A 14,505-nucleotide genomic window follows, 5' to 3' on the forward strand; every position below is an offset into this window, starting at 1 on the left:
AATATGAAGTAAACCAGTTACATGTTTTCAAAAGTTTTAAGATTACACTTCAGCTTATAAATTCTATATTACAACACATTATTTTTGTTTTACAGGTAGTATATCTCAGGGCTTCTCAAACTTACTCAGGTGGCATTCTTTTAGTGGGATATAATACTCTGAGAAACAATGAAATACTAATATTCTCACCCCAATATATGAACTAAAACAAATGTATTAGTACAGAAATATAAATATTTATATATTACATTTTATTATGTTATGTTACACTATACTATTTTCATGTACTGTATTACATTAAGCATACAGTAGCAGTGGCTGTATACAACTCTGCCATCTTAATATAACAGGCGGCTTTCCAGTTTCCATTCATAATAATATGCTATTTTTCACTGCCAGGGTTTGGTAGAAACAAGCAGTTTTTTTATTAAAAGCAAAAAACAAAACAAAAAAAGTGACATCAAGACAATCTATCCATTTACTAGCTTTGGTATAATTTGGGCAAAAACTCCCATCATTTTAATCAAGTGGTACACTGTGCACTGGTGCTCTGTTAGAAGAGTTTCAGGATCACCATCCCCAAGAACTTAAAAGCAAATAAATTTTCATTATCAGAATTTAGCTTATATAGCTACATATATAGCATATATAGCTCATGTTGTTAAAAAGCTGATCCTCAAAATGACCCTGTGAGATGTCTTCCTCAAATGATCCAATTTCAGTGACATAACATCAGTACTGTGGGACATAACCCTGGGGAAAAAGTGAACTTTCACTGGTTAATGGCTAGCAAGTGCTTATCAGGTGTCAGGGTCAAGTGTAAGGACAGCCCAGGGACTCTCCTAATTTATCCTCACACCAAGCCTATGAGACAGGTTCAGACTAATTTTGCTCATGACAGAACAGAGGCCCAGGGAGATACAGCAACTTACCTCTGGTTACATAAATTGTTAAGTGGTGAGACCCGCAAATGCACTCAGGTCCATCTGACCTCAGAGCCCAAATTCTTAAGAATGACTCCATGGTGACAGGACTCAGGTCATTGATCTCCTGAGTCTCAGGGGTCTTGCACAGAGTCCCCACACATGCTAGGGTGCACACAGCCCCCTGAATGAGCAAGTGCCACAACAGAGGCATTGGCAAATGCTGTGAACCAGACATGAAACCACTTCATTCTGCTGGGGGCAGTTACCTAGGGCTGATCAAAGAAGGTTTCAGTGAAGAGATAGCATGCAACTAACGAAGATTTCACCTGTCAAGGAAGGCTCGGGAGAGAAGACATCCCTGCAAAGGTAATGGTATGAACACAGGGCAGAGGCAGAAACCTGGCCGGCACGTCCAGGAAATGAGAAGCATGCCAATTGCCTGCTGACACTTAAAGACCTGGAAGAGGAAAGTGTAAGAGATGTGGTTTGAAAAGAAGGGACTGGAATATTAACCTCAAGAGTCTTGAATGTTTTCTAGAGAAAATAGGGAACCACTGTTCTAAAGGACCTAAATGCCTCTTCCCACTGTGAGAAAGAGACCGATGAGGGCAGTGGGAAAGATGAAGCAGAGGAGATGCAGCAAGGCGAGACAGCAGTGGCAGAGGTCGGGTGAGGACATAGGAAGCAACAGAGAAGACCCACAGCAGAGACTTGTAAATGATGACATGTGGGAAGTGGAAGAAGAAGCAGGGCAGATCAGAGGCCCCTGAAATGTATAGACTAGGCTAATATGCGGATGGTGATCAGTTTTTTTCAATTTTTTAAATTTATTTAATGAGACAGGGTCTCTGTCACCCAGGCTGAAGTGCGGTGATGTGATCATAGCTCATTGCAGCCTAGACCTCCTGGGCTCAAGCTATCCTCCCACCTCAGCCTCCTGAGTAGCTGGGACCACAGGTATAGCCACCATGCCTGGCTAATTTTTTTTACTTTTTGCAGAGATAGGCTCTTGCTTTGTGGCCCAGGCTGGTTTCAAACTCAAGGGATCCCCCTGCTTCAGCCTCCCAAAGTGCTGGGATTAGAAGTGTGAGCCACCACACCCAGCCCAATGGTGACAGTTTAAAATGACACTGTTCCATGGTGAAGAAGTAGCAAACACACAATGAAAGTAACACTGATGTCCTTTTAGACATGTTGAGTCTAGAAAAGGTGTTATATCCATGCGGTCAGGCCTAGCAGGCAGAAGAATTTCAAAAGTTCTCCTGGCAAGGAAAATGAAGCCTGCCTTTCTAAAACTTCTACTATTTAATTCTTTCTTTCACACAATAGTCTTTTTCTAATTTTTAATTTTTGTGGAAACATAGTAGGTATATACATTCACATAATAGTCTTTAAATATGTGAAAACAGTTTTGGTGGACATGATAAATTTCTTTTTTTCGCTCTCTCAGGCTAAGTATTTCCATTTTCTTTAACTCTTCCTTAGATAAAGGATTTAATTCATTAACCATATTGAAAATAACCATAAGGTTGAATGACCACTTGCTACAGATTTATAAAAGGTATTCACATAATGTTTGGTTGAGTTAGGTCGGTGACTTTCAAATATTTTTTCCATGATCAAAGTAAGAAATATATTTCACAAAACCACCCAGTAAAGAAGTGCCTGTGTGGGAGTATGTGTGTAAACTCACACTAATGTCACCCTCACTATGAGATGCACTCTGATCATTTGTATCTTCTCTAATTCATTTTTTAAATTAGCTGGTTGCCTCCACCTAAGTCAGTTTAAAAATCTATAAATGGAGCACACCCTACAGTTTGAAAAACACTGAGATTCTCCTTCACAAGGGAGGAGTAGGTGTTGATTTGAATGGACTCTAATCAGCTGCCTTAAAGGTTAACAGTGTCACTGACCTATTCTCTTCTCTTTCACTCTATGTGTTAAGTAGACCCGTGTCCTGGAGTCTATCCTCATATTCTCCTCCAGACTCATCTGAGTCAACAGATTCCAAGAATTAGATTCATTAGAGAAAGTAGGAAGTCCTACTTAGGGCTTGGCCCTAAATTTATATTCTCCAGCTAAGCTTTACCAGGATGGTATGCACAGCAATACAAGACCCCTGGTAGCCAGGCATGGTGGCTCACGCCTGTAATCCCAACACTTTGGGAGGCCGAGGCGGGCGGATCACAAGGTCAGGAGATCGAGACCATCCTGGCTAACACAGTGAAACGCCATCTATAAAAAAAACACAAAAAATTAGCTGGGTGTGGTGGCGGGTGCCTGTAGTCCCAGCTACTTGGGAGGCTGAGGCAGAAGATTGGCATGAACCTGGGAGGCGGAGCTTGCAGTGAGCCAAGATTGCACCACTGCACTCCAGCCTGGGTGACAGGGCAAGACTCCATCTCAAAAAAAAAAAAAAAAAAAAAAAAAGAAGACCCCGGCTATTCATAAAGTCAGATTCTAATTTTGTAAGATATTCTTACAAAAGAAACCCTTGGTTTTTTACAGAGTTGAGGAAGGAGTAGGGTGAGCACTAAGGCAGAAAATAGACACTCCTGAGGCTCTGGCTGTAATACAATTGCAATAGCACAAAAATCTCTTCTAGAATCACTCATGTAAACACAACATCATTTTCCTTCATGTGGGTGTAGGATCTGCAATATATTCCTATTATCATATCATTTCTGCTTCTCTCCTTTCAGGTTACTTAATGGTGCCACAGGCTTGTCTCCATCTGCAGCACAGCTCAATATTTACTTGATATCATGAGTTACTTCATATCACTTTCTCATAGACCAGTATCTCCAAGTCCTAGACCAGTGCTGTCTAACAGAACTCTCTGTAATAATATACATGTTCCATATTTGTGCTGCCAAATTTGGTAGCCATTAGCCACATGTGGCTACTGAGCACTTGAAATGTTGCAAATATGACTGAGGAAGTGGATTTTTATTTCATTTTAATTCATTTAAACAACAATTTAAATAACCATGTGTGGCTAGTAGCTACCATATTGGCACCCTAGTTCTTGACGAGGAGTCAGGAAACCTAAAGGATCAGATAGTAAATATTTTAGGCTTTGTGGGGTACACAGTCTCTGTGGCAACTAGCTGATTCTGCCACAGTGGCATGAAAGCAGCCACAGACAATCCAGAAATGAATGAGCACCACTGTGTTTCAGTAAAACTTTATTTACAGAAATGAGTAGCAGGACCAATTTAGCCTGAGGGCCAGAGCTTGCCAACCCCTCTTCCAGGCTGTCACAACTTGGGGATATAGCTATTGTATTATATTAATTTACTGAACTTAACAGGTTTATCGCCTAATTTTTAACCCATATTCCATATATTGACATATATTCATAGGAGGTGAAGGGTATTTAGCAAAGATCCTATTATCTTTGCTTTTTTTTTTTTCATTTAGTTCTTATGTTTAGATCTGTAATGGGTACAGGTGCAGAGTTCTCACATGCATGTATGTGTAGTGGTGAAGTCTGGGCTTTCAACGTACCCATCATCTGAATAGTGAAATGTGCTCAACACCCTATTTTTATAGTGAATTACTAGGCAATACCTCCACTTAAAATTTTCTTTCTAATGTTCTCAGCAGTCATCAGTTGTACACTTGGGGCCTCTTCACTTTAAAATCCTTACTCACAAGACTGGCAGGTGTCCGGACAAATACATTCTTCCCAATCTGCCTAAGATGCAATGAGTCTAAAGCCAAAAATACCTGATCCTGGCCACAGTATAAAAACCCCACCTATTCTTCAACATGATCCCTGTAGTCAGTTTTTCTCATCCCATGCCTTGTTTTCACTCCCAAGGTCCCACCTTAAATGGTGAAAGAAAGGAACACACTTCTTGTGTACCCTAGTCCTTCAAGCTCTGCCTCGATACATCACAGATGATAAAAGAGGTTTCCAGATCTCTTTCGGCAATACCCTCTACCATATAGGAATTAGCTGGGATGGGTCATGGTCAAGGGGCTTGGCAAGCTCATCTCACTGACACTCCATCCAGGTACTCTTCCCAGGAAGACCAAGCACCCTCTTTCTGACTGGTCATCCAGGGTCTACATGTGATGACCTGGGCATCTCCCTCAATAACGTGCCCTCCACAAAAAGACAAGTCTCTTCTTTCTGGAGCTAGTTATGCTTTTTCTCACAACTGCTTCTCCTTGTGCACATCTCCCTTGAGAATTTTTCACTTACCATTAAGATGAAGATTCTCTAGGGTAAACACATCAGCTATAATAGATCTGCAATATCACAAATGCTGAGAAACATCAGTAAACGACAGAGCTGCAGATGAGGATCATCCAGGCAGCATGGCCACGTGCTGGGTCTGAGTCTTACTAACCCTGCACCTGAAGCACACCTGGTCCTCAGCAATCTCCTCTCTGAGTGAGGCTGACCTCTCAGTCTCTGGGTGTTTATGCAGATTAGATAAAATAATAGTTAAAGACATATGACAATATTAAGATCTCAATAAATGCTAGCTCCTTTTCCTTTCTCCCTATGTTAATGAAAATAAGTGACTTTAAACAAGAATTTTTTAAAAGGTCACAACATATAATTATGGAAAGGAATTAGGACCAAAATATTATTTTGCATGATCCTTTGTGCCCCATAATGACACACTTTATTTTCAGTAAATTTAGTAAAATATGATAACTTGACCTTCACCAAAATAAAATTTCAAGTGACTCAATTTAATTATTCTGGCAGTATATTTTAACATGGATTTTAGACCTTTCACATACTTTGTGGACTGTCATTTTATATCAGTGAAGTGTAAAGCGGAAATGTTAGAGGCCATCTCAGTTTGATGACACTAGCAGAATCTCAGATTGGATCCACTTACTTTGACATGAAAGCACCACATCTTATTCTTGCATCGCTTCCCTCAGGGAACAGCAGCTCTGGACTGTACAATACATCAACCAACACTGAGAATTCAGCCTGCATCATTGGGCTGAACTGGTGCTCCAAGGAGGCCACTACATCCTAGGGAATGAAACACAGGAGAACCCATGTGAAGGCCTAAGTCAGATTTCAACTTTCAAAGATAAGACAAGCCTAAGAATACTAATGGGAATTTTATAGATTACCCCCTCTATTTCCATAGCACCACATGTCTGTGCCATGATTATAGTCTGGTTTTATGTATGAATACTGCCTGAGTCTCTATTTGTGTGTGTGGGTGTCTGTGTGTGTGTGTGTGTGTGTGTGTGTGTGTGTGTGTGTGTGTGTGTGTCATTTACAAGATAAGGGAGGGACAGGTAGTTATAAGATTTCTAAGGATATACACCTATAAGAGGAAAAGTCAGTTAGGCCACTGTATGTGCCCTGCAGTGCCTAGGATTATAATGGAAACATGACAGGTACTCATTACATTGCAATAAATTAGGGGCATACCCAGGGAACAGCTTAAAAAAAAAAAAAAAAAAAGATTTCCAGCCAGGTGCAGTGCCTCATGCATGTAATCCCAGTACTTTGGGAGGCCGAGGCAGGTGGATTGCATGAGGCCAGGATTTGGGGACCAGCCTGGTCAACATGGTGAAACCCTGTCTCTACTAAAAATACAAAAATCAGCTAGGCTTGACGGTGTGTGCCTGTGGTCCCAGCTACTCAGGAGGCTAAGGTGGGAGAATCATCTGAGCCTAGGAGGCGGAGGTTGCAGTGACCCAAGATAGCGCCATTGCACTCCAGCCTGGGTGACAGAGTGAAACCCTATCTCAAATTAAATAAATAAATAAACAAACAAATAAATAAATAAATAAATAAATAAATAAATTCCCACAGGTCATTGGTTATTCAAAACGAATCATTTCATCCAATGGGGAAACTCACTGAAATATTATTTGAAGCAATATTAGTACTATACATGGGTTGAATGACATTCAACAGAATTTCAAATTATATTTTTTGAGAGACTCTATTGGTCACCTACCCAACAGCCTTTCTTTACCCTCTTCCTTGCTACCAGAATCTCAACGTCATTTCTCAGTCAGGCAACAACATTCTCAGAGGATGAGCCCCCTCAGCTTAGGGTTGAGGTTGATTACTCTAAGGCAGGCATGGTTATCCCATTTCCACCTCTAGCAAGCTGTCTAGGCATGATTATGTGACACAGTCCCAGTCAATGAGACATCAGGTGAAGTCAGCTGAGAGAGTGGGGTACGTGTTGTGGGTGGGGAGGTTCTTTCAAAACCACCTACTGCTCTCAAGGCAGCTTGAGGGTGTGAATCCAAAATCTGAGACAGCCCTCATGTTACCCTGGGAGACCAGCATTAAGCTGAATGCCTACAGATCTTTGGTTTTAGGGGCCCAAGCCTACAATTAGCAAACTCAAGGAGAGCCACAGTTCCAGGTTTCTTGCTATGTGAAATGATATGGTCTTTATTATTTAAGTCACTTTTAGTTGAATGTTGTGTTAATTAAAGCTGAAAGCATCTTAACTGATATGTTTCTAAAATGAACTGCAGGTAATTATAATTTCCCAAACATTCTTTAATGGTTAAAGCACCCCTATTTTATTTTTAAACTATGTTAGAAGAAAAAAAAACTTCTTACATAAAAGAACAATTTATTCACCCATAGCTATGGTGTATTTTTATTAAGCAGAACATTGCCAATTGCTTATTGTCACTCTTAGCTACAGAAGCACAGATGGGATGTCACCCTCTTGATTTCTTATGAATTATGTTAATTCGTGTTTTAACTCTTTCTCTTTCTGCAAAAGTGACTATTTCTACTTCAACCACTCTAAATAAGCTTTCTGAGAAATGTATGAAAACGATTCAAAGAGACTAAAGGAAAATAGCATAAAGGGGAAAACTAGATATTATATAAAAGTGGGGAGAGTATGTTTATCAAATATGACCATATTTAATTAAATGTCCCTGTTGTTTAGATTACCTCTTCTTTGTTTCATCTACTAAAGAAATAGCGCTCAGGCTGCTATGATATGAATTCTGTCTTTAATTTTGGTCATGAGGCAACTATGCAACCTCCCTAGGTCATTGTTTCCCCACGTGAAAGCTTAGGATGATACTAACAATCACATGAGTTTGCTGCAAGGATTAAAGGTAAGTGCACAGAACATACACTAGCCACTTATTCCCTATAAATACTAGTAATCTTTACTACTGAGCACAAGTTAGCTGTGATCATCACCTAAACTCGGTGATTTACTTGCTTGTCTTCATCTTAATCACTGCTAAGCATTTTACACGCTGGTTTCTGCTCTTTGAAACACTTTCTGCTCTTGACTTCTATGACATGACACTTTATTTTCCACCTATGTCCTTACTATTTCTTCATCAACTCCTGATAGCTCCTGCTCCTTTTCTCTTTGATATCTACACTTTCTTCTGAGAAATCTCGTCCAATTCTATGGTTTCAATATCATCTGTATGTTGGAACTCCCACATTTATATTTCCAGCATGGACATCTTTCCACTTCAGACCCATATATCAAACAGCCAAGTTGACACACTCAAGTACCTAAATAGGCATCTCAACTTTAAAATTCCCCAAATAGAGCTCCTAATTTCAACTCAGCCCCAACCTCTTTCTCTCTCCATTACTTCCTATCTTAGTAAATAACACAACCATATCATATCAAAACCAGAGTCATCCTTGATTCTTCTTCCCATTATCCTACAACACACCAATCGATTCGTCCACCAAGTTCTATTAGTTCTACAACTAAATATATACAAAATTAATACACTTCTCTGCATTACTATTATTACCTCCTTAAGCCAAGCTACCATCATCTTTTGCCTGAATTAATGCAAAGCTACATAACTAGATTCACTGCTTCCATGTCTGGATCTTAGAAATACGCTTAGAATTCACAGCGATCTTTTAAAAAGTAAACCAAGTCAGCCTCTCCTCTGCCGAAAATCTTCAATGACTTGTCATCACACATAGAATACAATTAAAATGTCTTAATATGCGCCTTAATCTGTTCAGGCTGCTATAACAAAATACTATAAACTGAGTAGCTTATAAGCAACAGAAATTATTTCTCGTAGTTTTGGAGGCTGGGAAGTCCACGATCAGGCACCAGCAGATTTGTTGTCTAGTGAGGACGCACTTTCTGGTTCATAGAGGGTGCCTCTCTTGCTGTGTCCTCACATGGTGGAAGGGCTGAATGACTTTGCATGGGCTTATTTTATAGGGACTCTAATCTCAACTCCCAGAAGACCTCACCTCCTAATACTATCACCATGGCAGTTAGAATTTCAGCATATGAATTTGGGGTGGGGGAGGACACAAACACTCAGGACACAGCAACAGCACCATAAAGTCTCTACATGATTTGGCCCCTTATCTCATAATATTTTCTTCCTTTACTCACTAAATTCCTGCCCCAATGGGCTTTTCTTGGATCTTCAAACCCATCAACCTCACTCCTGCCTAAGCACCTTTGCATTTCCTATTTCCTTCCCATAAAACTATCTGAACGCAAATCTTGGAATCGATTATTCATCTTCATTATTCAGGTGTCAACAAAACTGTTACCCTAGTAGAAAGGAACTTCACAATTACAGGGTCACTCGTCCAGTAATTCTCCACCATGCTGTTACTCTGCTCTATTTTATTCACTGCAGTTTTAATTATCCAACAATTTATCAATTATTTAATGAGTTAAAATGCATGTCCCAGAAGAGCATAGACCCCATGGCTCTCTCTTTAGCACTTCACACAGTGGCTAGTATAGAATTTTCACTAAATAAATACTTACTTAATGGATATCAATCTATTAAAAGAAGTCTACTGAAAGAAGTTTAAGGCATACCCTCTCTGTGCTGGTTGACACTACTATATACCTCTCCTCTGAAATGTTCCACTCCCTTTGCTCTCCTGACCCTCCTCCTTTCTGACGTGATTTTTTTTTTTTTTCACTCTTTATGTGGGCCATTCTGCTACTCTTAGCCTCGCATAGGGTGTTCTTTTTCTTTTTTTTTCTATCACTGTATTTTCTCTTTTAGCAATACCAACCACTATCCTTGCTCCAACTATTATCTTCAAATATAGACTTAACTTCCAATATACTCAGTAGCCTGCTACCCTAGTTCACTGCATTTTCCATTGCCCTCCTATTGCATTCTCTTCTCCTCTGCTCTTACAACAAACAGTCTTAATAATACTATCTAGTCTCCAATCATCAGGGCCTCTTAAACTCCTCTCATGCCTGCTCTCTACTTCCATCTAAGAGCCTCCAGGTCTGCTGACCCTGCCTTCATTATTATCTGTAACACTCATTTCTTCATTTCATCCATATCACCACTTGGCTTAGATCTTAAGTAACTTCTCACTAGTCTCTCTTCCTCTAGTCTCTTTTTGATAACCCTATCCTACAAATCAAGAACCACTTATAATGGCATTTTCCCCCACATTTTTAATGTCTCACGCCCTTTAGGTTTCTCATACTCTCTGAATCTAACTTGTGTTTCTAACCCCATATAACACTCATCAACATGTGACTTCTCATAATATTTATTTCAGTTAATGTCTTGGCCATTTTGTAGGGAAAAAAAAACTTCTTCAAACTATATCCCAATTCAACTCCATGTAATGTGCTACTAATAATGTGAATGGGAAGACGTCTGCTACGGGCTGTATCATAACTCCCCCAGATTTCGTATGTTGAAGGCCTAACTCACAGTACCTCAGAATGTGACTCTATTTAGAGCTAGGGCTTTCAAAAGTGTAATTAAGAAAAATGAGTTCATATGAGCGGGCCCTAATCCAACATAACTGGTATCCTATAAGAAGAAGGGATTAGGACACAGACATGTGCAAACACAGAGGAAAGAGCCTATGAGGAAACAGCAGGAAGTGAGCCATCGGCAAGCCCAGGAGAGAAGCCTCAGGAGAAAGCATACCTGCTGATACCTTGATCTTGGACTTCTAGCCTCCAAAACTATGAGAAAATAAATTGCTGTTGTTTAAACCACCAAGTCTGTGACATTATGCAACAGCAGCCCTGGCAAACTAATATAATTTCCAGGCCCAAATCAAGAGTGAGATACTATACAAGTCATTTGGGAGCAAGGTGCTTGGATCATTCTGACCAAAGGATTAGAAGGGAATACTGAAACATAAGTTGAAGCAAGGCTATGAATATTGAGTTTCTTTACTAGTGTTATCATTGGTATTATGATTATTATTTTGGTATTAAGACCTACTATTCACTACCATACTATCAAAACACAGTAATTAATATACACTCATTAAAAAGTAACTCACAACATATGTAAGCTATATGTTTAAAAACAGCAGTGGGGCCGGGCGCGGTGGCTCAAGCCTGTAATCCCAGCACTTTGGGAGGCCGAGACGGGCGGATCACGAGGTCAGGAGATCGAGACCATCCTGGCTAACACGGTGAAACCCCGTCTCTACTAAAAATACAAAAAACTAGCCGGGCGAGGTGGCGGGCGCCTGTAGTCCCAGCTACTCCAGAGGCTGAGGCAGGAGAATGGCGTAAACCCGGGAGGCGGAGCTTGCAGTGAGCTGAGATCCGGGCACTGCACTCCAGCCCGGGCGACAGAGCAAGACTCCGTCTCAAAAAAAAAAAAAAAAAAAAAGAGCAGTGGTAGTAGAGAGTTATAAAGCAAGGCTTGGTCCCCAAATAGAACTTGATATTTTTAGCCATATTTTATTTATGTGACTACATATTTTTAAAAAAATGTAATTTAGAAAATATGAATGCTATTTCATGCTCTCATGTACCTGTAACTTTTCAATAATATTTCTGTAATCCCAAGAAGGCCCTCCAAGAGCTTCCTTAAAGCGTGGCCCAGAGCGAGCTGATAGTCTCCAACCCATTGCTGCTCTCTGCACCATATTTGAATGGCTCTTCATGAAAAGAGTATTAACTTGGCCGTCCAAATCCACTGGAATGGCAATTCCACGATTTTTTGCTGAAAAAGAAAGATTTAAAATATTTCCCTCTTAATTTGACTAAAGTTGCTTACACATTATCCATACAATCTTATAAACATAAAGGAAATAATATTAAATCTTTAAACTCTGCCATCAACTTGTTTTATATAACTGTAAAAGCTTCTAACCTGAATGTATTTCAATTCTTAAGACCAATTAGTGAAGTGGGTACATGAAACATCTGAGAACTTATTTGATTTCTTAATGATTCATGCTTGAAATGTACTTTATACGGCATCAATACAGAAAAACGCTGTATAACAACCAGCACATTTGTACCTTCCCAGATGCCAACATAAATAAGAAAGCAGACATAAAACACATGATATAATTCTTCCACTCCATTCATTAATTTAAGTAGTGCTTGTGTACATACAAAATTGTACGTGATGAAACATCTGAGAATAGAAATAAAAAGTTGAAGAGTGTAAAAAATCTGCATTGGAAGAGGGCACATCTTAATACGTATCTTTCTTTCCAAGATCCGCTGAAATTTATATTTTAACAAGTTTACATCACAACAATACTGCAAATTGAGAATGCCTGTCACAAAGAAAGGAGTAATGTTGAAGCACTTTTGCAAGGCAAAAGAAGATGGGATTACTCCATCAGAGAAAGAAGAGAAGAAACTGTCCCACAACAGATTAGAGTTAGAAAAGGTCTTTCCAGGTGCGCAGTCAACCAAAACAAAGTTTTGGTTGGGCAGGGATATGGGCAACTGATTAAAGAATAACAGCTGAACAGCTGGGAAGCTAAGGCCCTCCTCCCTCTGATTGGCATAGACAGAGCAGTTGGCAGAAGCAGTTTTTACCCAGAGGATAAAGTCAGAGAAATGAAGAAACGTTCTCTCAAGAAAGTAGAATACCTAACTGGAGAGAATGCCAAATGAAGATGTTAGAACTTGATAGAGAACCAGAATGGAGCTTGAAGTAATGCCAGAGATCATCAAGTAAGAGGTAAAATGTGGGCCGGGCGAGGTGGCTCACGCACGCAGGTAATCCCAGCACTCTGGGAGGCCGAGGCGGGCGGATTACAAGGTCAGGAGATCGAGATCATCCTGGACAACATACTACTAAAAATACAAAAATTAACCGGGTGTGGTGGTACATGCCTGTAATCCCAACTACTCAGGAAGCTGAGGCAGGAGAATTGCTTGAACACAGTAGGCAGAGGTTGTACGCCACTGCACCGCAGCCTAGCGACAGAGCTAGACTCCATCTCAAAAAAAAAAAAGACGTAGAATGTGGGGAGAGAGAAGAGGCAGCACCAGCAGAGAGAGGAAATATATTAAATTCTCCAACTCCTGAGCAAAGCCCTCCTTACTTTAACACTTACTGGTGTTTCCAGGCTGACCTCTGCTATACACACACATGCATATATGCACACACGCATGCACACACACACACACACAGCCTGAAGGAAAGTCTGCATGTCATTTGGTCAGCCTTTGGCCTCTCATACAGAATTCCAGGTCAGCCCTGTCATTTACACAAGAATTCTAGGAAGGAAACAGGCCTTTAAAACTGCAGTGGAAACCTATGTCAGTCATTACGGACTTTCCTAATTACAAACACACCAACAAGGATCACAAGGAAAACCAACACCATTAAGAATAACTAATCCTAGTGAAAACAGGGATGACTCAAGGAAAAGCAAAAAATATTTAAATAATCCTAAGTATTATCCTCAGAGAATTTGAGAATATACTGCATCCAAAAAATTAGAAAGTCAGAAAGAAGAATGACATCTTAGAAATTAAAATGTGTTTGCATACATAAACACGTCAAAAACTGGCTGAAAAATAATTGATAGAAACACAGTTGGTAATCTGGAAAGGAAGTCAAGGAATCTTCTAAAAATTAAGCATAAAATATCAAAATGGAGAATAAAACAGAGAGATTGCGAAATAAAGAGGGTCAACCCAGGAATTTAAAAATCTAACAAATATAAGTTCCAGAAAGAAACAGCAAATACAATGTGAGAGAAGAAATTATTAAGAAAACAATAGAAGACAACTTCCTTGAGCTTAAGACACATGTACATCTCCAAATTGAAAAGGTCCACAATATGTGAAACAGGATTAAGTAAGTATATTGGCCGTATTCTGGTAGAACTTTAGAATGCTGTTGTGGGTTGAACTGCATCCCCAAAAAGTATATGTTGAAGTATTAATCATCACTCCCTCTGACTGTGACCTTATTTGGAAATAGGGTCTTTGCAGATGTAATCAAGTTAAGTTGAGGTCATGCTGAATCACGGTGGGCCCCAATCCAATTCAACTGGTGTCCTTATAAGAAGGAAAGGAGAGACACAGAGAAATACCTGAGGGACACACACGATGTGAAGATGGAGGCAGAGACTGGATTTACACAGCTGCAAGCCAAAGAATGCCAAAGACTGTTAGCAAACCCCAGAAGCTAAGAGAAAGGCATGGAACGAATTCTTCCCTGGAGCCTTCAGAGAGAGCATGGTGCTGATGACACCTTGATTCCAGACTCCTAGTCTCCAAATTATGAGAAGGTAAAATTTCTGTTGTTTTGAGCTACACAGTTATGTTAATTTACGGCCAGCTGTAGAAACTACACTAATGTCGACAGTATGGAGAAAATCTCA

The 14,505-nt window shown here is 39.9% G+C and overlaps 1 protein-coding gene across 1 annotated transcript in view; it reads right to left on the reverse strand.

The window, feature by feature from the left end:
• The window catches only part of ITPR2 (inositol 1,4,5-trisphosphate receptor type 2), a 493,060-nt gene that overhangs the window by 220,968 nt on the left and 257,587 nt on the right, over window positions 1–14,505 (reverse strand). The window contains exons 35-36 of the mRNA XM_010379849.2: window positions 11,680–11,870; window positions 5,795–5,937 (exon numbers count right to left, since the gene is read on the reverse strand). Of these exons, the coding sequence (XP_010378151.1) occupies window positions 5,795–5,937; window positions 11,680–11,870 (334 nt within the window). The remainder of the gene's footprint in view (window positions 1–5,794; window positions 5,938–11,679; window positions 11,871–14,505) is intronic.

Source organism: Rhinopithecus roxellana, chromosome 10 (genome assembly GCF_007565055.1).
Source record: "Rhinopithecus roxellana isolate Shanxi Qingling chromosome 10, ASM756505v1, whole genome shotgun sequence".
NCBI lineage: Eukaryota > Metazoa > Chordata > Mammalia > Primates > Cercopithecidae > Rhinopithecus > Rhinopithecus roxellana.